General features: G+C 35.8%; 3 protein-coding genes across 9 annotated transcripts; 1 reads left to right on the plus strand and 2 right to left on the minus strand.

Annotated features, from left to right (window-relative positions):
• Positions 1-53: 53 nt before the first annotated feature.
• shtd (anaphase promoting complex subunit 1) lies at positions 54-10,791 on the plus strand. Of its 4 annotated transcripts, none has more exons than XM_014232926.3 (18): positions 54-276; positions 339-717; positions 773-958; positions 1,023-1,478; positions 1,533-1,656; positions 1,718-1,873; positions 1,928-2,123; positions 2,188-2,378; positions 2,455-2,562; positions 2,618-3,227; positions 4,092-4,352; positions 4,412-4,574; positions 4,645-5,721; positions 5,809-6,349; positions 6,414-6,869; positions 7,682-7,936; positions 7,999-8,326; positions 8,856-10,791. In XM_014232926.3, exons 1-18 carry the CDS (start codon positions 253-255, stop codon positions 9,288-9,290), a joined length of 5,946 nt encoding a protein of 1,981 aa, XP_014088401.2. In that variant the 5' UTR covers positions 54-252; the 3' UTR covers positions 9,291-10,791. The 4 variants fall into 4 exon arrangements, with proteins under 4 accessions (XP_014088401.2, XP_036221809.2, XP_036221810.2 ...); XM_036365916.2 differs by having other exon boundaries at positions 1,931-2,123; XM_036365917.2 differs by having other exon boundaries at positions 339-708.
• Positions 10,776-15,320, minus strand: LOC106616300 (ileal sodium/bile acid cotransporter). Of its 4 annotated transcripts, none has more exons than XM_014232895.3 (4): positions 14,827-15,320; positions 14,379-14,647; positions 11,387-12,210; positions 10,776-11,328 (listed from the first exon to the last, which is right to left on the minus strand). In XM_014232895.3, the coding sequence occupies exons 2-4, from the start codon at positions 14,605-14,607 to the stop codon at positions 11,005-11,007; spliced, it is 1,377 nt and encodes a 458-aa protein (XP_014088370.1). In that variant the 5' UTR covers positions 14,608-14,647; positions 14,827-15,320; the 3' UTR covers positions 10,776-11,004. The 4 variants fall into 4 exon arrangements, with proteins under 4 accessions (XP_014088370.1, XP_036221805.2, XP_036221807.2 ...); XM_036365912.2 differs by having other exon boundaries at positions 14,379-14,959; positions 15,212-15,319; XM_036365914.2 differs by having other exon boundaries at positions 14,379-14,959; positions 15,217-15,313.
• Positions 15,321-18,253: 2,933 nt separating this feature from the next.
• Ahcy (adenosylhomocysteinase) lies at positions 18,254-20,474 on the minus strand. The gene is made up of 6 exons (XM_014232894.3): positions 20,366-20,474; positions 20,230-20,277; positions 19,903-20,093; positions 19,480-19,595; positions 19,172-19,397; positions 18,254-19,092 (listed from the first exon to the last, which is right to left on the minus strand). Exons 2-6 carry the CDS (start codon positions 20,249-20,251, stop codon positions 18,352-18,354), a joined length of 1,296 nt encoding a protein of 431 aa, XP_014088369.1. The 5' UTR covers positions 20,252-20,277; positions 20,366-20,474; the 3' UTR covers positions 18,254-18,351.
• Positions 20,475-20,981: the final 507 nt, after the last annotated feature.

Consider the following 20,981-nt stretch of genomic DNA (forward strand, 5'->3'; position numbering starts at 1 on the left):
CAACTCACATATGGGTTAATGTGCAAACATTCATTGCGAAAATACAAATCGAACAAAACTGCGAAAATTGAAAATTTGTTAACAATTATAACTTGCCGGGGAAACAACAAAAAACAATAAATACTTGTACATTATCGAAACTAACGCTATTTTCAACAAGATTCATTCTTTGAAATACTTAAAAGCGTTTGCATTTTATTTAATCCCTAACAAACTGGAAATTTCGCAAATCTGGATGAAACTAGCGAAGTTATGATTGCCGCCTCTGAACCTTTGGTGAGATGATAAATAAAGTAAAATTAATAAATAAATAAATGGAAAATGTTATTTGCGTACAGGAGTTCATTCCTCGGGGTCGACAGGCGGTTGAGGAGCATCCGGGTCCCACCGATGTAAAAGCGCACAATCATTTGTCCACAGAACATGTACTGCTACAACGCATGCAGAATGTGAATATTTCCGCATCGGATGAGCATAATGAATTTTGGTGTGTGCGTGAAATTTTCGAGGATTTGAATGAAGATTTAGCCGGAGTTCGTGGCAATCAGTTAACAAACGGACAGTGCGACAAAGACGAAGGTGACAATAAAGCATATTTGCAGCAGCAACAGCGTGCTGCATACGCGGACGTCGATTATATGTGCGAGTATCTTGTCAATTCCGAAGAGGAGTTGTATGTGAAGAAGAACACAGCAGTATGGACAAAAGGTGGTGGTGGTAACAATTAATTCAAATAATATTACTATTTCTTAATCAATGTTCAATTAAACAGGCATACTAGATGAGAATGGCGTTATGCCGCGTTTATGTTTCACCTGTGAGTCCCCAATCAAATTTGCCTTCTTCTGCAGTAAGTCATTTGTGATTGGTAAGCGGGATGCACGTAGCAAAAATAAAGGTTCTACCAGAAAGTCATATACGGAAGAGAAAGAAGACTTTAGCGCAATTTGCCTAATTGGTAGATAACCTCACATAATAAAAAAAGCATTGTTAGTTATATTTATACCTTTAAATATATATAGATCAAACCGCGCTCCACATTTACTGCAGTAATGGTGAGGATTATCTCTGTAATCTCGAATTTCCGGTGTCGCACGTGTGGCCAACAGCGTTCGGCATACTCTTGGAGAAGGTCGCGTCCAGCGCCATTGTACAGAATCACGCAATTTCCATGCCGCGTCTCTTTTCGCTCGCACATCCGTTACAAGAAATTTGTCCCGTAATCTGTAAAACGGCTACAAATATCGGTTATCTTGTTGAGTCCGACTACAATATAATATACACTTCGGAGAACTCGGAACTTGTGCTGTTATATGACAATCGAATAGGAAAGCAATTTATTTCACGATTACGCAAAGCAACCGAAGAGGAGATACAATATGTGGGCATACAAAATGAAACTGCACTTGGTGGCACTGTTGGTGGACTGCCACAACACTCTTTAAATCGCGGTGCAGGTGGTGGTGTTGGCGGATCAGGTTAAATAATTTAATGTATATATTTTAGTGTTTATATAAAGTTTTATTGTTTAGCTACGCCAAAACATAGCACCGCACACATGGGGCGTTCCAGCTTAGGTAATCCAAATTATTCCGCGCATATTGGCAAATTTTTGTCGAGTGCACATTCCTTGAGTGGAGCGTTTGGAAATTTAAAGTAAATATATATTTTAAATAATTAATTTTTGTTGTAATAATTTTTTTTTTGTTGTATATAGCCGTACTGCATCCCCTTTAAATCATCTGCAGTCCACAATAGGCCAGCACTCTATATCAATGCAAGATATACGAAAAGTGGGACAAGCCCAGCCTTCAAAACCCATAGTACCGGAATTGTGTTTGGAACATATTTGGACTGAGAGCACACTTGGAAAGTATGTTTATTTATTTATACTCTATTTTTAAAAATTTTTATGTTGTATATCTAGTAGCAATCGTGAATTTGGCGAAATCTCAAATCGTGCTTTTATACACACCGATTTGGTAGGTCAAATATACTTTTGCTATTTACTACCCTTCTCGTGCAAGCTACAGCTAGTGCGTCTGGTTAATTATGGCACGAAAGAGTTGAAAATATCGAGCAAAAGCCTAACCATACCAGCCAAGGATGCGGTGTCATTAGAGGTACTCGATAGTTTTGAAATTTTTTTATTTGAATTGCAATAATTTATGAATATTCGAACTGTAGCGTCTGCGCATGATTGCCGTTTTGGATCCATCCGGTAGTTTAATATTGTATACAGGCGCAGTTTTGGTGTCTAAAGTACATGTTGCCGCCGCAATGGGTAGTACTAGTGTATGCACGGGCAATGTGACGCCAACGACAAATGCAACAGCAAGCACGCTGGCCGGAAAATCACCAAACACATCGTTTCCGCGGTAAAATTTGTGAATTTAAGTGTATAAAATGCGGTTGAATTTAACTGCATTACGCTTATATCTTATATATTTTCAGACGTAGCAGTCTTCTGCCCACAATACAAAAACCCACCGATACAACTTTCGAAGAAGAATTACATCTCTTATCGCCTGTACATCCACTACAGCCACAATTTCCAAATCGGTAAAACTGAACATTTTTTGAAATTTGATAGAAAAACTAAAATTACTTCCTTCAGCAAAAACAGTAACATTTGCTTGAGTTTGCGTGATCCGGCTGGTAATCGGTTGACTTTAGTCTACCCATTTGGCAAAATGTATCGCATTGAGTTACCACAAATTAATGAAACAAAATTCATTTCCCGTTGTATGGGTGCGATGCGTCGCATTTTAAATAGAGCACAATTCATGCAACTAATTATCCGTTGGTATGGTGCACGCAATCCACCAGGATCGCGTGATTATAGCAGTGCACAAGAGTGGGAAATTTTCCGAAATGTGCTCATGGATCTCATGGGTTGCGGTGCAGCCACACATGAATTTACCACCAACACCTCATTATCCTACAATGCTGATGAGCCGAAGAAGCGGCGTAAAAACGATGAAATCACCGAAGGTACTGCTGCTGATTGGGAGTTTATGTTGGCTGTACTTAATGAAGATGGCAGCGGCTGTGTTAACGATGCCATAAAAATGGAAACGGAGCCTGTTGTTGCCGCGGCGTGTAATATTGATGTGAGCGCGTGCTTGTTCAGCAGCATACCGGCAATCTTCTATGGTTTACACATATTGTATGAAGACTTTAAGTTGGATGAAACTATGCATGATTGTTTGCTACATTTGGTAAAGGTTAGTTTTGTTTATAAGCGCATATATATTATTATATTCTGAACAGGGTGTATTAAGTTTGCCATCTAGAAGGAAACGTCGGAGACCCTATAAGAAACCCACATCCTTTTCTCCCCATGAGGCTGCTCATTTGTTGAAAACGTCGATATCGGAACACTATAGCATATAGCTGCCATACAAACTGAACTATTAAAATGAAACCACCCCTGCAGTCGTCTGCTTGAAGCGAAACCGCCATCCAGGAACATTAAGAGGTCCTTCCTTCATTACGTCGACGACATTCGACAGCACACCGACCAGACTACGGACGCAAGTCCCCGTATGACCCTAACCACCTCTTTGCATGCCCAAAGAACCTCACTCATCTAACACCCTTCTCCCTATGGTCCGACCCCATCGAAACAGCTCGTTATCTGGGCCTCAGGTTAGATGACGACAACAACAGTGAAACTTATCATTCAAGCGGGGATTAGATTAGATTAGAGGATTAGATAACCGTTACAACAACAACATCACTATGATATTCTTGTATGGAATACTTTTCAATTTGGCAAGCTATATTCAGGAAATTCGGTACAGATTCTGAAAATCTGACTGGTCTAAAACAAGTTCTTATATGAAAATTTTAATAGGTTAGGTTAGGTCAAACTTGCTGTCTGTCAACTAACTTCACCTTTATGCTATAGGATCGGACCACTATAGCGTACAACTGCTATAAAAACTAAATGATCAAAATCAAGAAACAATCCTTTTTTTTTAAGTTTTTTTTTGCTATAGGGAATCCACCTGTGTATGGTATTATAGCGTCGATGCAGCCGAAGTTGACATTCTTTCTTAATTTAAATATTATTTTACTTGTGACAGTTTTTGCATCAATTCGCGCTCGATATGCAGCTGGCAACTTATACATTTCATTATACCCTGGATTATCCACATTTGCTACATTCAACGAAGAAATTGTGTGAGTTTACCGAAGATCATGCCACACACATGAGCTCCAAAGAGCTACTGCAAAGCGTTGCGCCAAGCGTTTATAAGCAGTTGGAGCATATTTTGAGAGGAAGAGACACTGCACAATATACATATGTGGAGGGACTGAACGACTTGAGTCGAAATGTGCTACAGGTATGATTGTATAAAATTTGAAAGATGTACTTAATTCTTCTTTAATATTTTCTTCCAAGGTCATATCACTGATAATGCATGGCACAGAGAGAATAAAAGATTGGATCAAACCGTTAGAATTCGCTGACTCAGTGCATTCCTACTACCCGAAACGACCTAAACGTTTCATATCCACAAATGTACCGCGTGCCGAGCAAGTCATACAAATGCTCTTAAATATGAGTAAGGGTCATAATTTCAATATATATATCTACTTCATACAAGTTTCTAAGATTAATTTTATTACCACCAGATATCACACGTACTGACATCGCACGTCTACCGGTCGCGCTACACCTTATCATCGCCGAGTGTTTGGAGCAAGCACGTCTCTCTCCGCCTATCGGTTGCTCAGCTGCCACTTATGAGTTAATTTTGCGCACAGAACTAGTTGCACATGCGCTGTTGCAAGATAATTCATCATCCAACGGTGTAAGTAGACCTCAACAAAAGTCACATGTTGATGCCGAAGACTCATTATCAGCACGCTGTCCGCCAGCCACGAATGGCATATCACACATGGAAGCCGCACTCGACGACGGCATGGATAATATCGATACTAAGTTGCTGAATTTACGCTTTCCCGATGATATGCGTATTGCCGAAGTGCGCCGGCTGCTCACATCATCAGAACCTGTGCTCATAGATATAGTGCAGAAAGCCGGCATGACTGATCATCGTTTCATTGAGGAGCAGGAACGACAATTATTCGCTTTGTGCAAGCGCACAATGGCGCTACCGTTAGGGCGTGGCATGTTTACATTACGCACCTCCATACCGACACCCACCGAACTGATGCCTATACCGAAATTGTGTCTCTCAGGCAAGGAGCCCATCAAGGGCGCCACAATTGAAATGCAACAAATCGAATTGCCACCAAATATGAGCCTTTGGCCGTCATTTCATAATGGTGTTGCGGCTGGTTTGAAAATTTCACCAAACGCACGTGATGTTGACTCCACCTGGATTGTTTATAATAAACCGAAAGGTCAAGAAGATGTCTCCACAGAACACGCCGGTTTTCTTATGGGTCTCGGCCTTAATGGTCATCTCAAAACCCTTTCATTTATGAGTATTTATGAATATTTGGTGAAATGTGAAGAGATGACGAGCGTCGGTTTACTCTTGGGCATTTCGGCTACACATCGTGGTACTATGGATACTACAACAACAAAACTGTTGAGCGTACATATTGAAGCATTATTGCCCACCACGGCGCTGGAGTTAGATATACCACAGAATATTCAGGTGGCTTCGTTGATGGGCATTGGATTTTTGTATCAGGGCTCCGCGAAACGACATATAGCCGAGGTTTTGCTTCAGGAAGTGGGTGAGTGTTATAGAAATTGTTTTTTTTACTTCCGACTTTTCAAAGCTATATAAGCTAATTTTCAATATCTAATTTCCGCACCGATAGGTCGTCCCCCAGGACCAGAAATGGAGAACAGCGTTGAACGTGAATCGTATGCTTTAACCGCCGGTCTTGCCTTGGGCTTGGTAACTTTAGGTCTTGGTGAATCCCCGGCCGGTTTACTTGATCTACAAATACCCGATACATTGCACTACTATATGGTCGGCGGTAATAAACGACAGCTCACCGGCTCTCAAAAAGAGAAGTACAAACTGCCTTCGTTTCAAGTGCGCGAAGGCGACAATGTCAACATCGATGTAACTGCACCGGGTGCAACACTAGCGCTCGGTCTAATGTTCTTCAACACCGGCAATCGTGCCGTTGCCGAATGGATGAGTCCACCGAATACACATTACCTGCTCGATTTAGTACGACCCGACTTGCTCATGCTGCGCACTATAGCACGCGGTTTAATACTGTGGTCCGATATAAGGTCCGACGCTGATTGGTTATTCGGACAGTTTCCGTCAAATTTTAAAATAGATATTGAACGTCCCTACTACTGGGGTGATAAGTATGAAACGAGTGTTGATTATGAATCCGAAGCGTAAGTTCGATTAACTGATTTTGAATATTTATATAATTTTAAATGTGTCCTTCTATGCTTACAGTCAAGCCTGGTGCAATGTCATTGCGGGCGCCTCATTTTGTATGGGTCTGAAATACGCTGGCAGCGAGAATCAGGAAGCCTTCAAAACCTTACATAAAGCATTAAAAACTTTCATAGGCTTCCAAAGTAAGCATGTATTCGAATTTGCTGGCTATACAACTGTGGAGTGCTGCCTTATGGTTATTTTGATTTCCATATCCTTGGTATTCGCTGGTTCCGGTGACTTGGAAGTTTTACGCATTATACGCTATTTGCGTTCGCGCATCAGTTTTCGTGATCGTTGCCGTGTCAATTATAATCCAAATGTTACATTCGGCTCACAGATGGCTATACACATGTCGCTGGGTTTGTTGTTTTTGGGCGCTGGTCGTTATACCATTGCGAATACGCCAGAAGCTGTAGCCGCGTTAATATGTGCTTTTTTCCCGAAATTCCCAAACCACAGTAACGATAATAGGTATGTATAAGTTAGGAGCAATCGGTACTAGAAAATCTGAAAACTTGACTTGAGCGACAAATAATGTATCTATTTGAATTTTCAACCAAAAAAAAAATTTTATAAACTACATTTATTTTATTTGTATAAACAGTATTAATTTTTTTTTATAAACAATATTGTTTTTTTTTAAACAATATTGTGTTTTTTTAAACAATATTGCTTTTTTGTTTTTTATAAACAATGTTGATTTTTTGATTTTATAAATAATATTGATTTTTTGTTTTTATAAACAATGTTGATTTTTTGTTTTTATAAACAATATTAATTTTTTTCTTTTATAAACAATATTAATTTTTTTAAAAACAAAATTGTTTTTTTTTTAGACAATATTGATTTTTTTTATAAACAATATTGATTTTTTTATAAACAATATTGATTTTTTTCTTTTATAAACAATATTGATTTTTTTATAAACAAAATTGTTTTTTTTTTTTAGACAATATTGATTTTTTTATAAACAATATTGATTTTTTTATAAACAATGCTGATTTTTATTATAAACAAAATTGATTTTTTTTTTATAAACGATATTGATTTTGTTCTTACAATATATACAATATTGAATTTTTTCTATAAACAGTATTGATTTTGTTTTTTTATAAAGAATAATGATTTTGTTTTTATAAACAATATTGATTCGTTTTTTTATAAACAACATTAACTTTGTTTTTATAAACTATATTGATTTTCTTTTTTCATAAACAATATTGATTTTTTATATTCGTATTAGGTTACTTCAGAATTTCTTAATTCTCTTTACTCCTTTTCAGATATCATTTACAAGCATTTCGTCACTTATATGTGCTCGCCGTCGAGCCACGCCTCTTTCTGCCACGCGATATCGATACGAAAAAGTTGTGTCTCTGTCAGATATCAGTGCTGGAGCTGGGTAGCAAGGAGCTGCGACGCCTACCGATGGCACCTTGTATGCTGCCACCCTTGCATACTTTGCAGAAGGTGATTGTGGACGATGCCAATTATTGGCCGGTTTGCTTTGAGAAGGAGCGCAATTGGGCGCAGTTGCTGTAGGTGTCACAGTCCACTTGTATACCCTTTGCAATTAATTTTAAATTTTAAATATTTGCAGCAAAGCGTTGGAGAACTCTGCCTGTATAGACATCAAAAAACGTTCTGGTTGTCTTTCGCATCTCGAGGATCCCGATCGTCTGAAGAGTCTTTTTGCACAAACTCTCACCACCGAACAATATACATGTTGGCATGTCAACGCTACGGCCTTAGAGCGCTTCTCAAATGATTCATTCGTTACTAGTTTCACCGATCGCTTTCTACACATCGATGCAGAGATAATCACACAAGACGAATTGTTGAAAGTACAGCAGTTAACAATGCTCTTCTATAATGCTGTTATCAAGGATAAAATGCATGTGTTGCCCATTTATTTAACTACATTCAATGTGAGTGAAAATTTTCAAATATTATTTTATTCTAAAATTTTTGGTACATTGAAGCGAAGTGCTGAACAAACTAAAAGCGCATATAATACAACAAAAAAATCGTTAATCTTAGTCGCACCAAAGCTACAATATCCTAAACAAATGAAAAAAATGTCCATGCAAGAACTAGATTAGAGATTGATTGAGATTGCCTCGGACAATTATTTATGCCGAATTTCGTGAAGATAGCTTGCCAAATAAAAAAGTGTTCCATACAAGAACTTGATATTGATCTGTCAGTTTTTATGGCAGCTATATGCTATAGTGGTGAGTTATTGGCGGTTCCGACATATGAGAAGCTTCTTGAAGAGAAAACGACTTGTACAAAATTTCAGATCGATATCTCTACATGCAGACAGGCAGGCATGCTAAATCAACTAGCTCGTTTGATTATTGTTTTTATTTTTTTTATAAAAAAATTATTTGAACATATTTTACTAAAAATTTAGAAAAAAATATAAAATTCTAGTACTTCTTTTTTTTCTTTCAGCTCATTCAACGCGTACAACGCAAACCCGAGTGCAATGATGTCTGGCAAATAAAATTAATCGACTTGTATATGGAAAAGTATAGACAGCCACATCTACTCCTGACCAGCGAATTGATGGGTGCGCAACTGGAGAAATTTAAAGTGTTCATCGAAAATACACGTCGTGCAATGGCGCCCTTTTTGCGTAGCTTCATCAGCACCAGTGCTCTTGAGCCAAGTATTATTAGCGAATTGTCAGCGGTGGAGCTGGCACGCCTATATTCCGTGGTGAATTTCTATAATTTAACGCCGAATTTGTTGGTTTTAGTTGATCTTAGAGGTACAGTTAACTACCTAAGGTATTTATACGAGTTCAAAAAGCTCAACTTAGACGTGCAAACTATAAATTGCTTAATTAAAATATTACTGCAAACCAGCAGCAACGAAGCTACTTAAAAGTTCAGTGAATTTGAAAAGTAGCCAATCGTACACAAAAGAAAAAAATATTTTTATCAGTTCGAAGTTGATAACTTTTTTATATTCAAATATAAAAATTTATTGCACATATGTATACTCTGATTTTGCATAAAATCTGTCGCCTTGGGTTATACACCTAAAATTTTGGGCATAAAAAGCCTACTTAAAAGTCTTAACTAGCTTGGTCCCATAACTGATCTCCAGGGGAAACTCCAAGAGACGTGTCGGTGAAAAAATGTTTCTGCTTAAAAATCTAAAACATCAAAAACAAAAAAATATATATAAAAGATGAATACAGATAATATTGGAAGGACTAGTCAAGATTTTGATTTTTCACAAAATGGCGGCTTTCTACAAAACAAAAAAAAAAGTTTTTTTTTATTTACACTTCAGAGTGACTTAAAAAATCGAAATGATAATCAAAAATATTATTTCTTCGATCATTGCTTGACAAATATATCTGAGAAGGTCGTATATCAACTGATTCAGTCCTGCCCATTCGAAGAAATTTTCTTCTCCGACCGTGAAAGCAGTGTTTCGAGGAAAACGCGTTTAAAATTCGATATTTAGAAATTCACCCCAGTGCAGTGAATATAACCGATTAAGGGGTTACATGGGTTTCGTCAAGCAAAAGACGCCCTATTTTCAATAGTTTTTTCTTCAAATAAAAAATTAAAATTTCAAACTTTTTATTATTCCAAAGATACATATTTGATAAAGATTTTGTGAAATTTTCAAAAGAAAATATACAAAACTCGATCAATACGACATCATTTCCGGTGGTCCCTCGGAATAAAGGTGCTTCCGCGTTGACAGCAGAATTTCTGATAGGATCATCAAAAGTAAAAAATACGTGTTTGAACTTGAACGTTTGAACCATTAACTAGAAATTAACTAGGAGAAATCACCAAAGTGACAATTGTATATTTGGCAGACGTTTGTAAAAAAACATGCAAATTTTGGTGAAAATTTCTCGACGTTTTTTGATTTTTAAATCGTTGTAACTGTAAATTATATCTGAAATATCTGTGTACAATTTTCATTAACGTCGTGAAAAATCTTGACAACCGACTTTGAAAACACAGTTTCGAGAAAAACGCGTTTAAAGTTTTAAGTGATTATATAGCTGACCGCAATTTTGAAAACCGCATCTCCTACCACTATTACTGTCTTCAACTTTAAAATTTAGGACTATATTCTAGAGATGTTATATTGTAGAATTAAATAGAACAAAACACTTTTTTTTTTTGAAGCCGTGAAACCCATGTAACCTCTTAAGTGAACATAACCTTACCCTCTCTATAGATATTCTAAAAAATAAGTTGTTGCCTACATTTAAGCTGCTGTTGAATGAGTGTAAAGTTATAGAAAAACATCTAAACTTATATAAAAAGCGCTGAATGTTTTCTAATAAAATAATCTGTGTACAAAATACAAAATGCCGTAATAACAAATTAAAATAAATTTTTTTAAAGACAAATTGATATTTTTACATTTATTTTTCGCAACATGGTACCAAAACAAGTAGTAAATATTTTTGGTTATTGCAATTTGATAAAAATATTGCACACTTTCAGCTAAAGACAACAACATAAAAATAAAAATAAAAAAGACAGGTAAAACAAAAATTTTTGGAAGTACTTCAAGTCTCGCGAAGAATGCTGCCTTCGATTGAGTAACTAAATAGGAACGACTAATATCTATGTGTTGGTGTAATGGCTTGTTGTGACTCTGGCAGGCCATCTTTAATGCCACGCTCAGCACAACGCTTGTAAATATATAAGCCGAGCAGTGGAATTGGCGTTAATATAGCCACGGAGACGGGTATGACTGTGGTGAGATCGGCTTCTGGTTGCGGGAGACTGAAACGCAGTAAGAATATCGCTATGCCGGTGTTTTGGATGCCCGTCTCGATGGCGATAGTTAACGAATCAACGGAATTTCGACGAAGAGCCTTCGCCGCGCACCAAGCCAATATGTAGCCCGCCCAAGGCAACGCCAAACCGGCCACAATGATCTGCAAAATTTCAGAAGCAATTGTAAATAAAGCTAATCGTTTCAAAATTGCCACTTACCTGCCAGGAGAACAACTCAAACAAGTAGAGATTTGTGATGATCGCAAAGATGATAATAAACAGGATGAGACAAGTGGAAATCGGTTTGAGTAGACGCACCAGTACGCGTGTCAGCCGTGGCGACCAACGTTGTATGGCCAAACCGATGGCGAGCGGCACAACCAGCGATACCGCAAAAGTGGCAATGTTTTCATAAGGCACAGTTATATTTGCACGATTGAAAATCAGCTGACCGAGCGTAAAGATCCACAGTGGCATCATGCCGAAAGCGGCGAAATTGCTGATCGTTGTCATCAGCACGGAGAGATTAATATTACCACCCAATATCACAGCCCAGATATTCGATGCGCCACCACTCGGCGAGACGCCCGTAAAGAAAAGACCCAACTGTAATTCTGGTGAATCCGGAAAGATGAGCACACCCAAACCATAGCCCAGCAGTGGCATAATAATGAATTGCGTGAGAAAGCCAATGATGGGCGCCAATGGCCGCGCTAATAAACCGCGCAGCACTGTTACGTCCAAAGCGGCGCCAAAATTGATATACAACAATGATACAAGCAGCGCTACAGAGCCGGTGAATATGTAATCGATAACACGCGTGCGTCGTATAATCGTTAAACCGAGTGTGTTCTCGGCGCGTTCGCTGCTATTGACGCGGCGCACGTAAACTTTGGTGGAGCCGAGGAAGAGCGCATCGATAGTGACGTTGCCGCGCCAAGTGTGTGTAATGGGACTTATAACATCAGCGGGTATTAGATGCTCCACACTGGCAAGATGTGGATTTTCACTTAAGACCTCAAATGAGGCCTCCGTTGGTAGATCTGTAAATGTAAGTAGTAAATGGTTAATGAATGGTGTTGTCAATTCTTCGGTCTTTAGTGAGAGACAAAATAACGGCCCCTAAAAGCTTTTTATAATTTTTATGAATTATTCTACCTAATTTTATCGACTAAATTGAATCATATTATTATTTATATAGATATTTATTTCTAAGTTTGTGGGCATGTCTGTTTATATGTCTGCTTCTAAAACCTTTTGTGGTTAAATGTCTGCACCAAGGGGTTATATCTACTTGCAAGTCAGAATAACGCCTTTTTGAGAATTTTTTTTCAAGAGGCATTTTATTTTATCAATAAATAAAATTAAAATACATTTACAGAATTTAATCTAATTTAATAATCGGCAGTTCCTTGTGAAAATTGTTTGATTGCCTTGAGCCCGTAGTGTCTCTCCAAGAGGAACTAGAAAAAAAGGTGTCTGACGTTGAGAAAGATTTTTCTACTTAAAATTATCACAAACCAAAAATCAAACAATTTATTAACACAATATAAGTAACGATGGAAGAATTAGTCAAAATCTTGACTAATGGCTTCCCACAAAAAAATCGTTTTTGGTGAAAAAATTTGAACTTGATTGATTGCCGAAATTGATCGAAATTTTTATGAAAACTCTTATTTATTCGCACATTACCTGACAAATATGTATACAGCGTCTACTAATAGGTGATGGGATGTATGACTTGATTTTGACAGCTCGTGGCGGACATGTTTGTTTACGGTTTTATGTCAAATTTTGTGAATGGTGTCAGTAAGGCTTGTCATTTTATCATGTCGCGTTTCACTTTGGTACAACGCTTGGAAATTGTCAAAGATTGTTGCGCAAATTTAAGCTTTCCGGTGGCTACTATCATCTGAGATAAGGCCCATTTGTGGCTTAATGGCTTCGTCAACAAACAAAATTGTCGCTATTGTTGTTTCAGAAAACGCAATTGCATACCCAAAAATTGACCGTTTGGGCCTTTTTTCTTTAATAAATCTATGTTGACCGACTTTTTCCCCGGTATTTGATGAAATCGACGCGGACGATCTCTATTTTCAACAAAACAGTTCGCCGCCTCATGCTTCACGTCTAAACATGTACACATGGCGTGCAAAGTTTGGCTACTCGTTAATTTCGAAAAATGGCCCAGTTAAATGGCCGCCAAGATCATGTGACTTAACATTTCTAGATTATTTTCTTTGGTAATATGTTAAATCAAAGATTTACGCCCATCAACCAGCAACGCCCGAGGAGCTCAAAAACAACATTCAGCGTACTATAGCCGAAATGCTGCACCATCATCATCGAAAATTGGCGTAAACGAGTCGAGATATGCAAACGGAGCCGTGGTGGCCATTTGGTCGACATTTATTTGAATCATAAATGGTATAAAATTATCTGCATACCAAAAAAAACAGAACCAATTTAGAGTGGTTTATTTCATTTTAACATCACGTCGTTCTTGCTGGTAGACTCTTTATCTAAGAACATCGTTTGAGTTCAAGTTGATCGATCCAACAGTTTCGGAAAAATTTTTCTCACCGACTCTGATAATAGGGAATCACTCATATCTCAGAAAACTTTTGTCGGATCACTTTTAAATTTTCGGAGAATATTTTCAAATATATTTACATTTAATATAATATATGAGCAAAAAATAATAAATTTTTTGAAATTTACAAGTAGATATAACCACTTCAATTAGATATTCGGTATGCAGACCTATTCGAACTTCAGTTTTGTCGAAATTAATAATTGGTTAAAGAATCCTATATAAACCGGATATGATGCTGATTTTTGCTACACTTGCCTTCGCTACACTTGACTATCGAAAGAGTTTGATACAAATTAGACGTAATCAAAAGATAACTTCTAGTATCTCAAACTCTAAGCTTAGGGCTATCTAAACCTGCGCAACTGATGTTATTTATTTTTTGCTGCTTTTTCAAATATTTACATGGGTATTTATAAAAACAAAAACTGTAATTATTGTTATCTACTGTTTTTTTTTTACAATTCACACTTTCGATTATAAACAATTATACAATTATGTAATTTTTTTTTAACGGCTCGTCTTAAACTATCACATACCCGCGGTAATTCACTCATTCTGTGCCATACATCATATAAATATACGTATAAAATTGTACAATTTTAAACACACTCGTACCTGTCAGTTCCAACAACACTTCGGCACTCGTTCCCATATGCAATTGTAGTTGTTGGGGAGTAAATGTGGCATGCCAGCTGGGGGCTGCTGCCGACAAGTCGCGCTTGCTCTCCGCGCCCAATTTGTAAGGTGTAACTTGTTGCACTGCTGTGTTGGCTGTTGTTGTTGTAGCGAATGTGAAAATTGCAGCGAGCAAAATGCCACAAAAAAATATTGCATGGAAATACATCTTTTGCGCAATTTGATAATTCAACAGGTGATTTAAAGAGCTTGAAATTAAATACATACATACATATGTATATATAAGCACCGGTGTGCGAACAAAAAAAACAACACAAAAAATCGAAACGATCACTAATTCGTTAATTGTTACACTAAAAAGTTTTTAAAGACTTCAGTTGGAGGTGTGTGGGGATGTGTAGAATCACATATACATATGTATATATACCTGTATGTACGCACTGCTTATCACACAACGCAAGTGTTGAGTGGATAACTTGTAGATATACTTATTTTTTTTTATATTTCTTCACATTTCTCAACACTTCTACACCAACTACACAACAATTTCATATTATATACTAGAAAGTAAAAATAATAAATCGTATATAAGTAAAGTGGAGAAATTAAATCACAACACAAAATGCCGAAAAATACGAAACACAACGAAAATGTGTGCAAACACCGACGAAGCCAAGCTAAAGTCGCGACACCAGTAATTTAGTGAAAACAAACATTGAGCGCTTGTACCGCTTCACTGAGCCCGGATTGCGTGTGAGCGCTCGGCGCAAAAAACAAACAAAAAAAACAGTACAAAAGTCACGAAAACAAACTCAACAAAGTCTACTCGTGTCCGACTGCTCCAAGCGTATTTCATGCTCTTTTACTCATATCTCCATCGACCAGCAAGTAGCAGCAGTAAAACGCGAATGAAGGTCTTTGCTATGAATTATGTCGCCACTAAGTAAGTACAGCAGAATTTACCTATATATTATATTATATTATAAAACATTTCTTCGTCACTAATATTTCATGACCACTTAGAACTATTAGTTGCTTTAGTTTAAAAGTAGCGACATCTTCGTCGCGCAACTGCGATAAAACAGAATATATTTTTTCCCGTTCGTTGTTGTTGTATGTTTGCTCAGATAAGATTTTTATCTTCTTGGTCTATTTAAGATCGACAAATAGTATATGAAATGAAGCATATGGCACAAAAATAGAACAATAAATGATTAGGTGAAATTAAGCGCAATTATTCAGGCACACTTCTTCACTTGCCTTTGAACACCAGAGGTTAGGTGCGGATTATGTATTGCTAAAATTACAATAAATGTTTTATTATTGTAAATTATTGAATGAGTGTTTTTGAAAATTATTTTAAAACGATAAATATTTTAGGCAGATGCTTTTTGTCGTAAAAAAACTAAGAGAAACAAGAAAAAGCGTTAATTAACTTCGGCTGCACCGAAACTGTAATACCTTTCACAGGTACATTTATTATAGCATAAAAATGTAGAAAAAATATCTTTATATTGACTTTCATCTGTCAGTTTGAATGGCAGCTACATGCTATAGTGGTCGGATCTAAACAATGAGTTCAGAGATTGTTGGACCTTGGACAATAATTTATGAAAAATTTCGTAAAGAAATCTTGTCAAGTAAGTTTTCCATACAAGGTCTCGATTTTAATCGGTCAAGTTTTATGGCAGATTCATTTATACTACAGTGGTAGATGTCTTTTCAAAGAAACCAAAGTAATCAAAACATACAAATAATCAATATTTAGTTTTTTCGTAAAGCAATATATTCGAGTGACTACCTTTTTGGTTAGGGGAGAGTTTAAAACTGGAATTTTAAGAACTCGATTACAACTTGATTACTTGCTATTATTGTAATTGTACTGCAGGAACTTTTTAACATAAAAATTAATGATTAGTACAATTATTGTAATTGTAATCTGAAAAATGTAACGATTACAATGGCTGTAATATTTATAAAATCTGGAACTTTAAGATCACGATTACATCTTGATTACTTGCGATTACAATTGTTGTAATTGTTATTCAGAAAATTTTTTAACATTATAATTGTCACTGCCGAACAATTTTAATAATTGCGCTTACTGTAATTATAATTTAAAAATGTAATGATTACAATGTCGATAGTCCAGTAATCGTTATTTCCTTTTTTTCAATTATGATCTTTATTTTAATACTTTACTATAATATTAATTTGAAAAGTTTAACGGCTACAATGGCGGTAATCATCAAAGCACGATTACATCTTGATTGTTTTCGTTTACGTTTATTGCGACTGCTGAGAACTTTCTTGATTACAATTATTGTAATCGTAATTTGAAAATGTAATGATTACAATTATTGTAATCGTAATTTCAAAATGTAATGATTATAATTATTGTAATCGTAATTTGAAAATGTAATGATTACAATTATTGTAATCGTAATTTGAAAATGTAATGATTACAATTATTGTAAATCGTAATTATTGTAATCGTAATGATTGCAATTATTGTAATCGTAATTTGAAAAGGTAATAATTACAATTATAGTAATCGTAATGATTATAATGGTGATAATCGTAATTGTCTATATTTTATGTTTTTTTTATCTATGATCTATTTATTTTAATAAAAATTATTCTAAATATAAGTATGGTATTTACTACTAAAATTACAATTACATTACTCGTATTCTTTGAATTTGCTGTATTACAATTAAGGGGTTATATGCGTTTGTGAATTTCAAAAAATTGCATGTATATTAAATATTTTGGAGATATGAGCGTATTTGCAAAAAAATTTTAACTTAGTGTAATCGTCTATCAAAACTTTAAACGCGTTTCTCTAAACGCGCTGTTTTCAGAGTCAGAAAAGTAAAATTCGCCGAAACAGCTAGATCGATAGACCTTAGATATATATGTATGTTTAATGATCAAAGTAATAAGATTTTTAAGCCACTTTGAACTGTAAATTCTTTTTATTACAAAGAACCACTTTTTTAGTAAGCCGCCATTTTGTTAAATTTTAGACAAGTCTTTCGATCGTTACCTGTATTCATCTATAGTAATCATTATTTTTGATTTTTGGATGATATATAATTTTAAGCAGACTCTTTTCGGTGGTCCTCCTCCGAACGGCATCAAGGGAATTTTTAAAATCAATCGCCGATTATTAAAGTATAATAAGATCTGTAAATGTACATTATTATTCTCCATTTTTAAAAATTCTTATTTTTTGCATTGCTTGCATGTAGTAAATACATGTAATGTATGTATGTAGTTATAAACAGAAAACCGGATATTCGCTTTGCAATACTCGTACCAATCGTATAACGTTGCATATATTTAGGCGCCGCTGAATAAATATTAGATTAGAAAAAACAATATATAATTTTATAATAATTAAATAATGTAAATAAAAAAGTGAAATAAAATTGTTAGTAATCACAATAAATTTTAAACGTTAAGTAAATTCAACTGTTATCAAATATTTTTGTTAGTGTTAAATGAGAGGAAGAGATTAAATTCTAGAAACGCACATACATAGACATTGTTTCTAGAGAACTTCATATTTGTGAAGTTGCGGCAAGTGTTAAAAAATGATTACACCAATATGTAAATATTCACTTGGCTTTTATATAGGGACTGAGCGGGATGTTCTATACAACAGTATTCCGTAATTGTGGTTGCACATATTACATACATACATATGTGATTGCGTGATTTTTCCAAACTTCTGTTTGAAACGAGAAACGTGTTTCAAATCCTATAACAACAGCAACTATAAAAACGCTACAATTATTTTGTAGTAAACATTAATTTCTAAATCTCTTATCAATTACGAGACTGTCATCAAGATTTCACTCGTACACTTTATTTCATTAATATAAATGCTTAGCAACTCAAATTACAACAAAACCATTTATGTGTAAACAAAAAAAATTCGATCCATCTAGTATCTGTAGTGATCGGGTTTGAATGGACCAGTTTTTGGCACGCCCAAGTATTTGGATTGATCGTCACTCAATTTTGTTAACTTCACACCCAATTTCTCCAAATGTAGACTGGCGACCTCTTCATCAAGTATTTTCGGCAACATATGCACATCTACGTTGTATTTGTCAGCCTTGGTCCACAATTCGATTTGTGCCAGCACTTGATTACTGAACGAGTTGGACATCACGAAGCTGGGATGACCGTGCGCGCAACCCAAATTTACCAAACGTCCTTCAGCCAAAAGAATAATATGATTACCATTGGTTAGTGTATAACGATCTACTTGGGGCTTGACATTAATCTTCTCCTTGGCGTTGGCATTCAACCAGGCGACATCGATTTCACAATCGAAATGACCAATATTACAAACGATAGCATCGTCGGGCATGTGTAAGAAATGTGCGCCAGTAATGATGTCCTTGCAACCAGTTGTTGTTACGAAGATAGTGGCTTCTTTGCTTGCCTCCTCCATGGTGGTTACTTCATAGCCTTCCATAGCCGCTTGTAAAGCAATGATGGGATCGATTTCGGTGACAATAACTCGTCCGCCAAAACCACGCAGTGCTTGTGCACAACCTTTGCCCACATCACCATAACCAGCAACACAGCACACTTTGCCAGCAATCATTACATCGGTGGCACGTTTAATACCATCAATTAGCGACTCGCGACAACCATACAGATTATCGAATTTGCTCTGCAAATGTACACAAATAATAATTTTTATAATAAAAAAAACTAAGGTTGCTTTTATCCAAAAAAAAAATTATAGTAACCTTGGTAACAGAGTCGTTGACATTGATGGCTGGCACACCGAGACGTCCCTCCTTCACCATTTTATATAAATTGTGTACACCGGTTGTAGTTTCTTCGCTCAAACCCTTAATGTCCTTCAAATACTGTGGGAACTTTTCATGTACCAAATTGGTTAAATCACCACCATCATCAAGAATCAAGTTCAAGGGCTGACCATCTGGGAAAACTAAGGTCTGTTCAACGCACCTAAAAATATGAAAAATTAGGCAAGTGTTATTTATTAAAATAAATAATATTATTTTTTTTATTATTCTTAAGTTTGTCTCACCATAAGTACTCTTCGTCGGTTTCACCTTTCCAAGCATAAACTGGCACCCCAGTCTTGGCAATAGCTGCAGCAGCATGATCTTGTGTACTGAATATATTACAGCTTGACCACTGAACCTGAAAGAAAAAGAAAGCATAAAATAAATAATTTACGAACTGTGTCTAATGAATTGGTACCGATATGGCGACAACAAACAAGAGCATGAACGTAGCAACGCTTTGAACTCTTGGCCTCAACAGATAATCAACAAAAGCATACTTAGAAATGTATAAATACATATGTACGTGAGATCCTTATCTACGATATGTGTTATGAATGAGCGCAATTAGCCTGCACACTTAGTAAACGAAAACAGAAAACAATAGTGATAAGCATTTAAGATTTCCGGTTGAGGCCTGCCTCCCAAAATATTGTTTTACTTACTTCAGCGCCTAATTCGATGAGCGTTTCTATCAATACAGCGGTTTGTACTGTCATATGCAGACAGCCAGCAATACGCGCACCCTTCAGCACTTTTTGTGGTCCATACTTCTTGCGAATGGCCATCAAACCAGGCATCTCATTCTCAGCGATGATGATGGCTTTGCGTCCCCATTCAGCAAGACTAATGTCAGCTGAAATTAATTAAAGTAAAAATGTTAGTTTTGCCTTAATTTTTATATAGCAAGATTTATAAACTCGATTTCGATTTACAATTTGATCCAACAGCTGATAACTAACCGCGAAACTTAACCTACATTGCATACTTACCAACTTTATATTGTGGCTTCATTTTAATTTACGCTGTTTGAGTAAGACCTATAACAAAAGTTTAGTTAATAATTTATTCAGATTTATAACTATACTTTACAAAATATAGATAAATGCACAGAAACTGAGAACTTACTTGCAACCGGTACGAATGTAGATGGAGGAAATAGTGAATTTTTGAAAAGTTCGTCTTTGGCAAGGAACCCAGCACGCGTGTATTATAAATAAACGTACAGGGTTGCATCTGCTTATCAAATATAAACAAAAACTGGTATAAAACAATTATCACAATTATTGTGAAGTAATTTTTGTTTTAACAAATAAATAAACAATTTTAAATGAATGAGAATATAGCAAATAATAAAAAACAATACATGGAAATTATGTGATGACAAAACGTGCACTTCATTAGTAAATCATACCAATATATATACACATAAATTTTCTATTGAAAATCTTTTACATCTCTGGCACATTAAAAAAAAAAAGCTCATTAATAATTATGCATGCAATTAACTACGACACATTTTTATATGCTGTAGATATTAATTAAGCAGACTATGTGAATTAGCCTTTGCACTATTGTGATATCTGTTTATTTAAAATTTATAACAAAATCCTTAAAATTTCTATTTGATGACAGCAACGCAATATGGCAACGCTTTTATTCCAACTGAATTCAATTGGATCGTTGGACTGAGATTGGTGAATAGCAACTGGGTTGCTGTTTAAAATTTTTACAAGTGTTACTA

Source organism: Bactrocera oleae, chromosome 5 (assembly GCF_042242935.1).
Source record: "Bactrocera oleae isolate idBacOlea1 chromosome 5, idBacOlea1, whole genome shotgun sequence".
Taxonomy (NCBI): domain Eukaryota; kingdom Metazoa; phylum Arthropoda; class Insecta; order Diptera; family Tephritidae; genus Bactrocera; species Bactrocera oleae.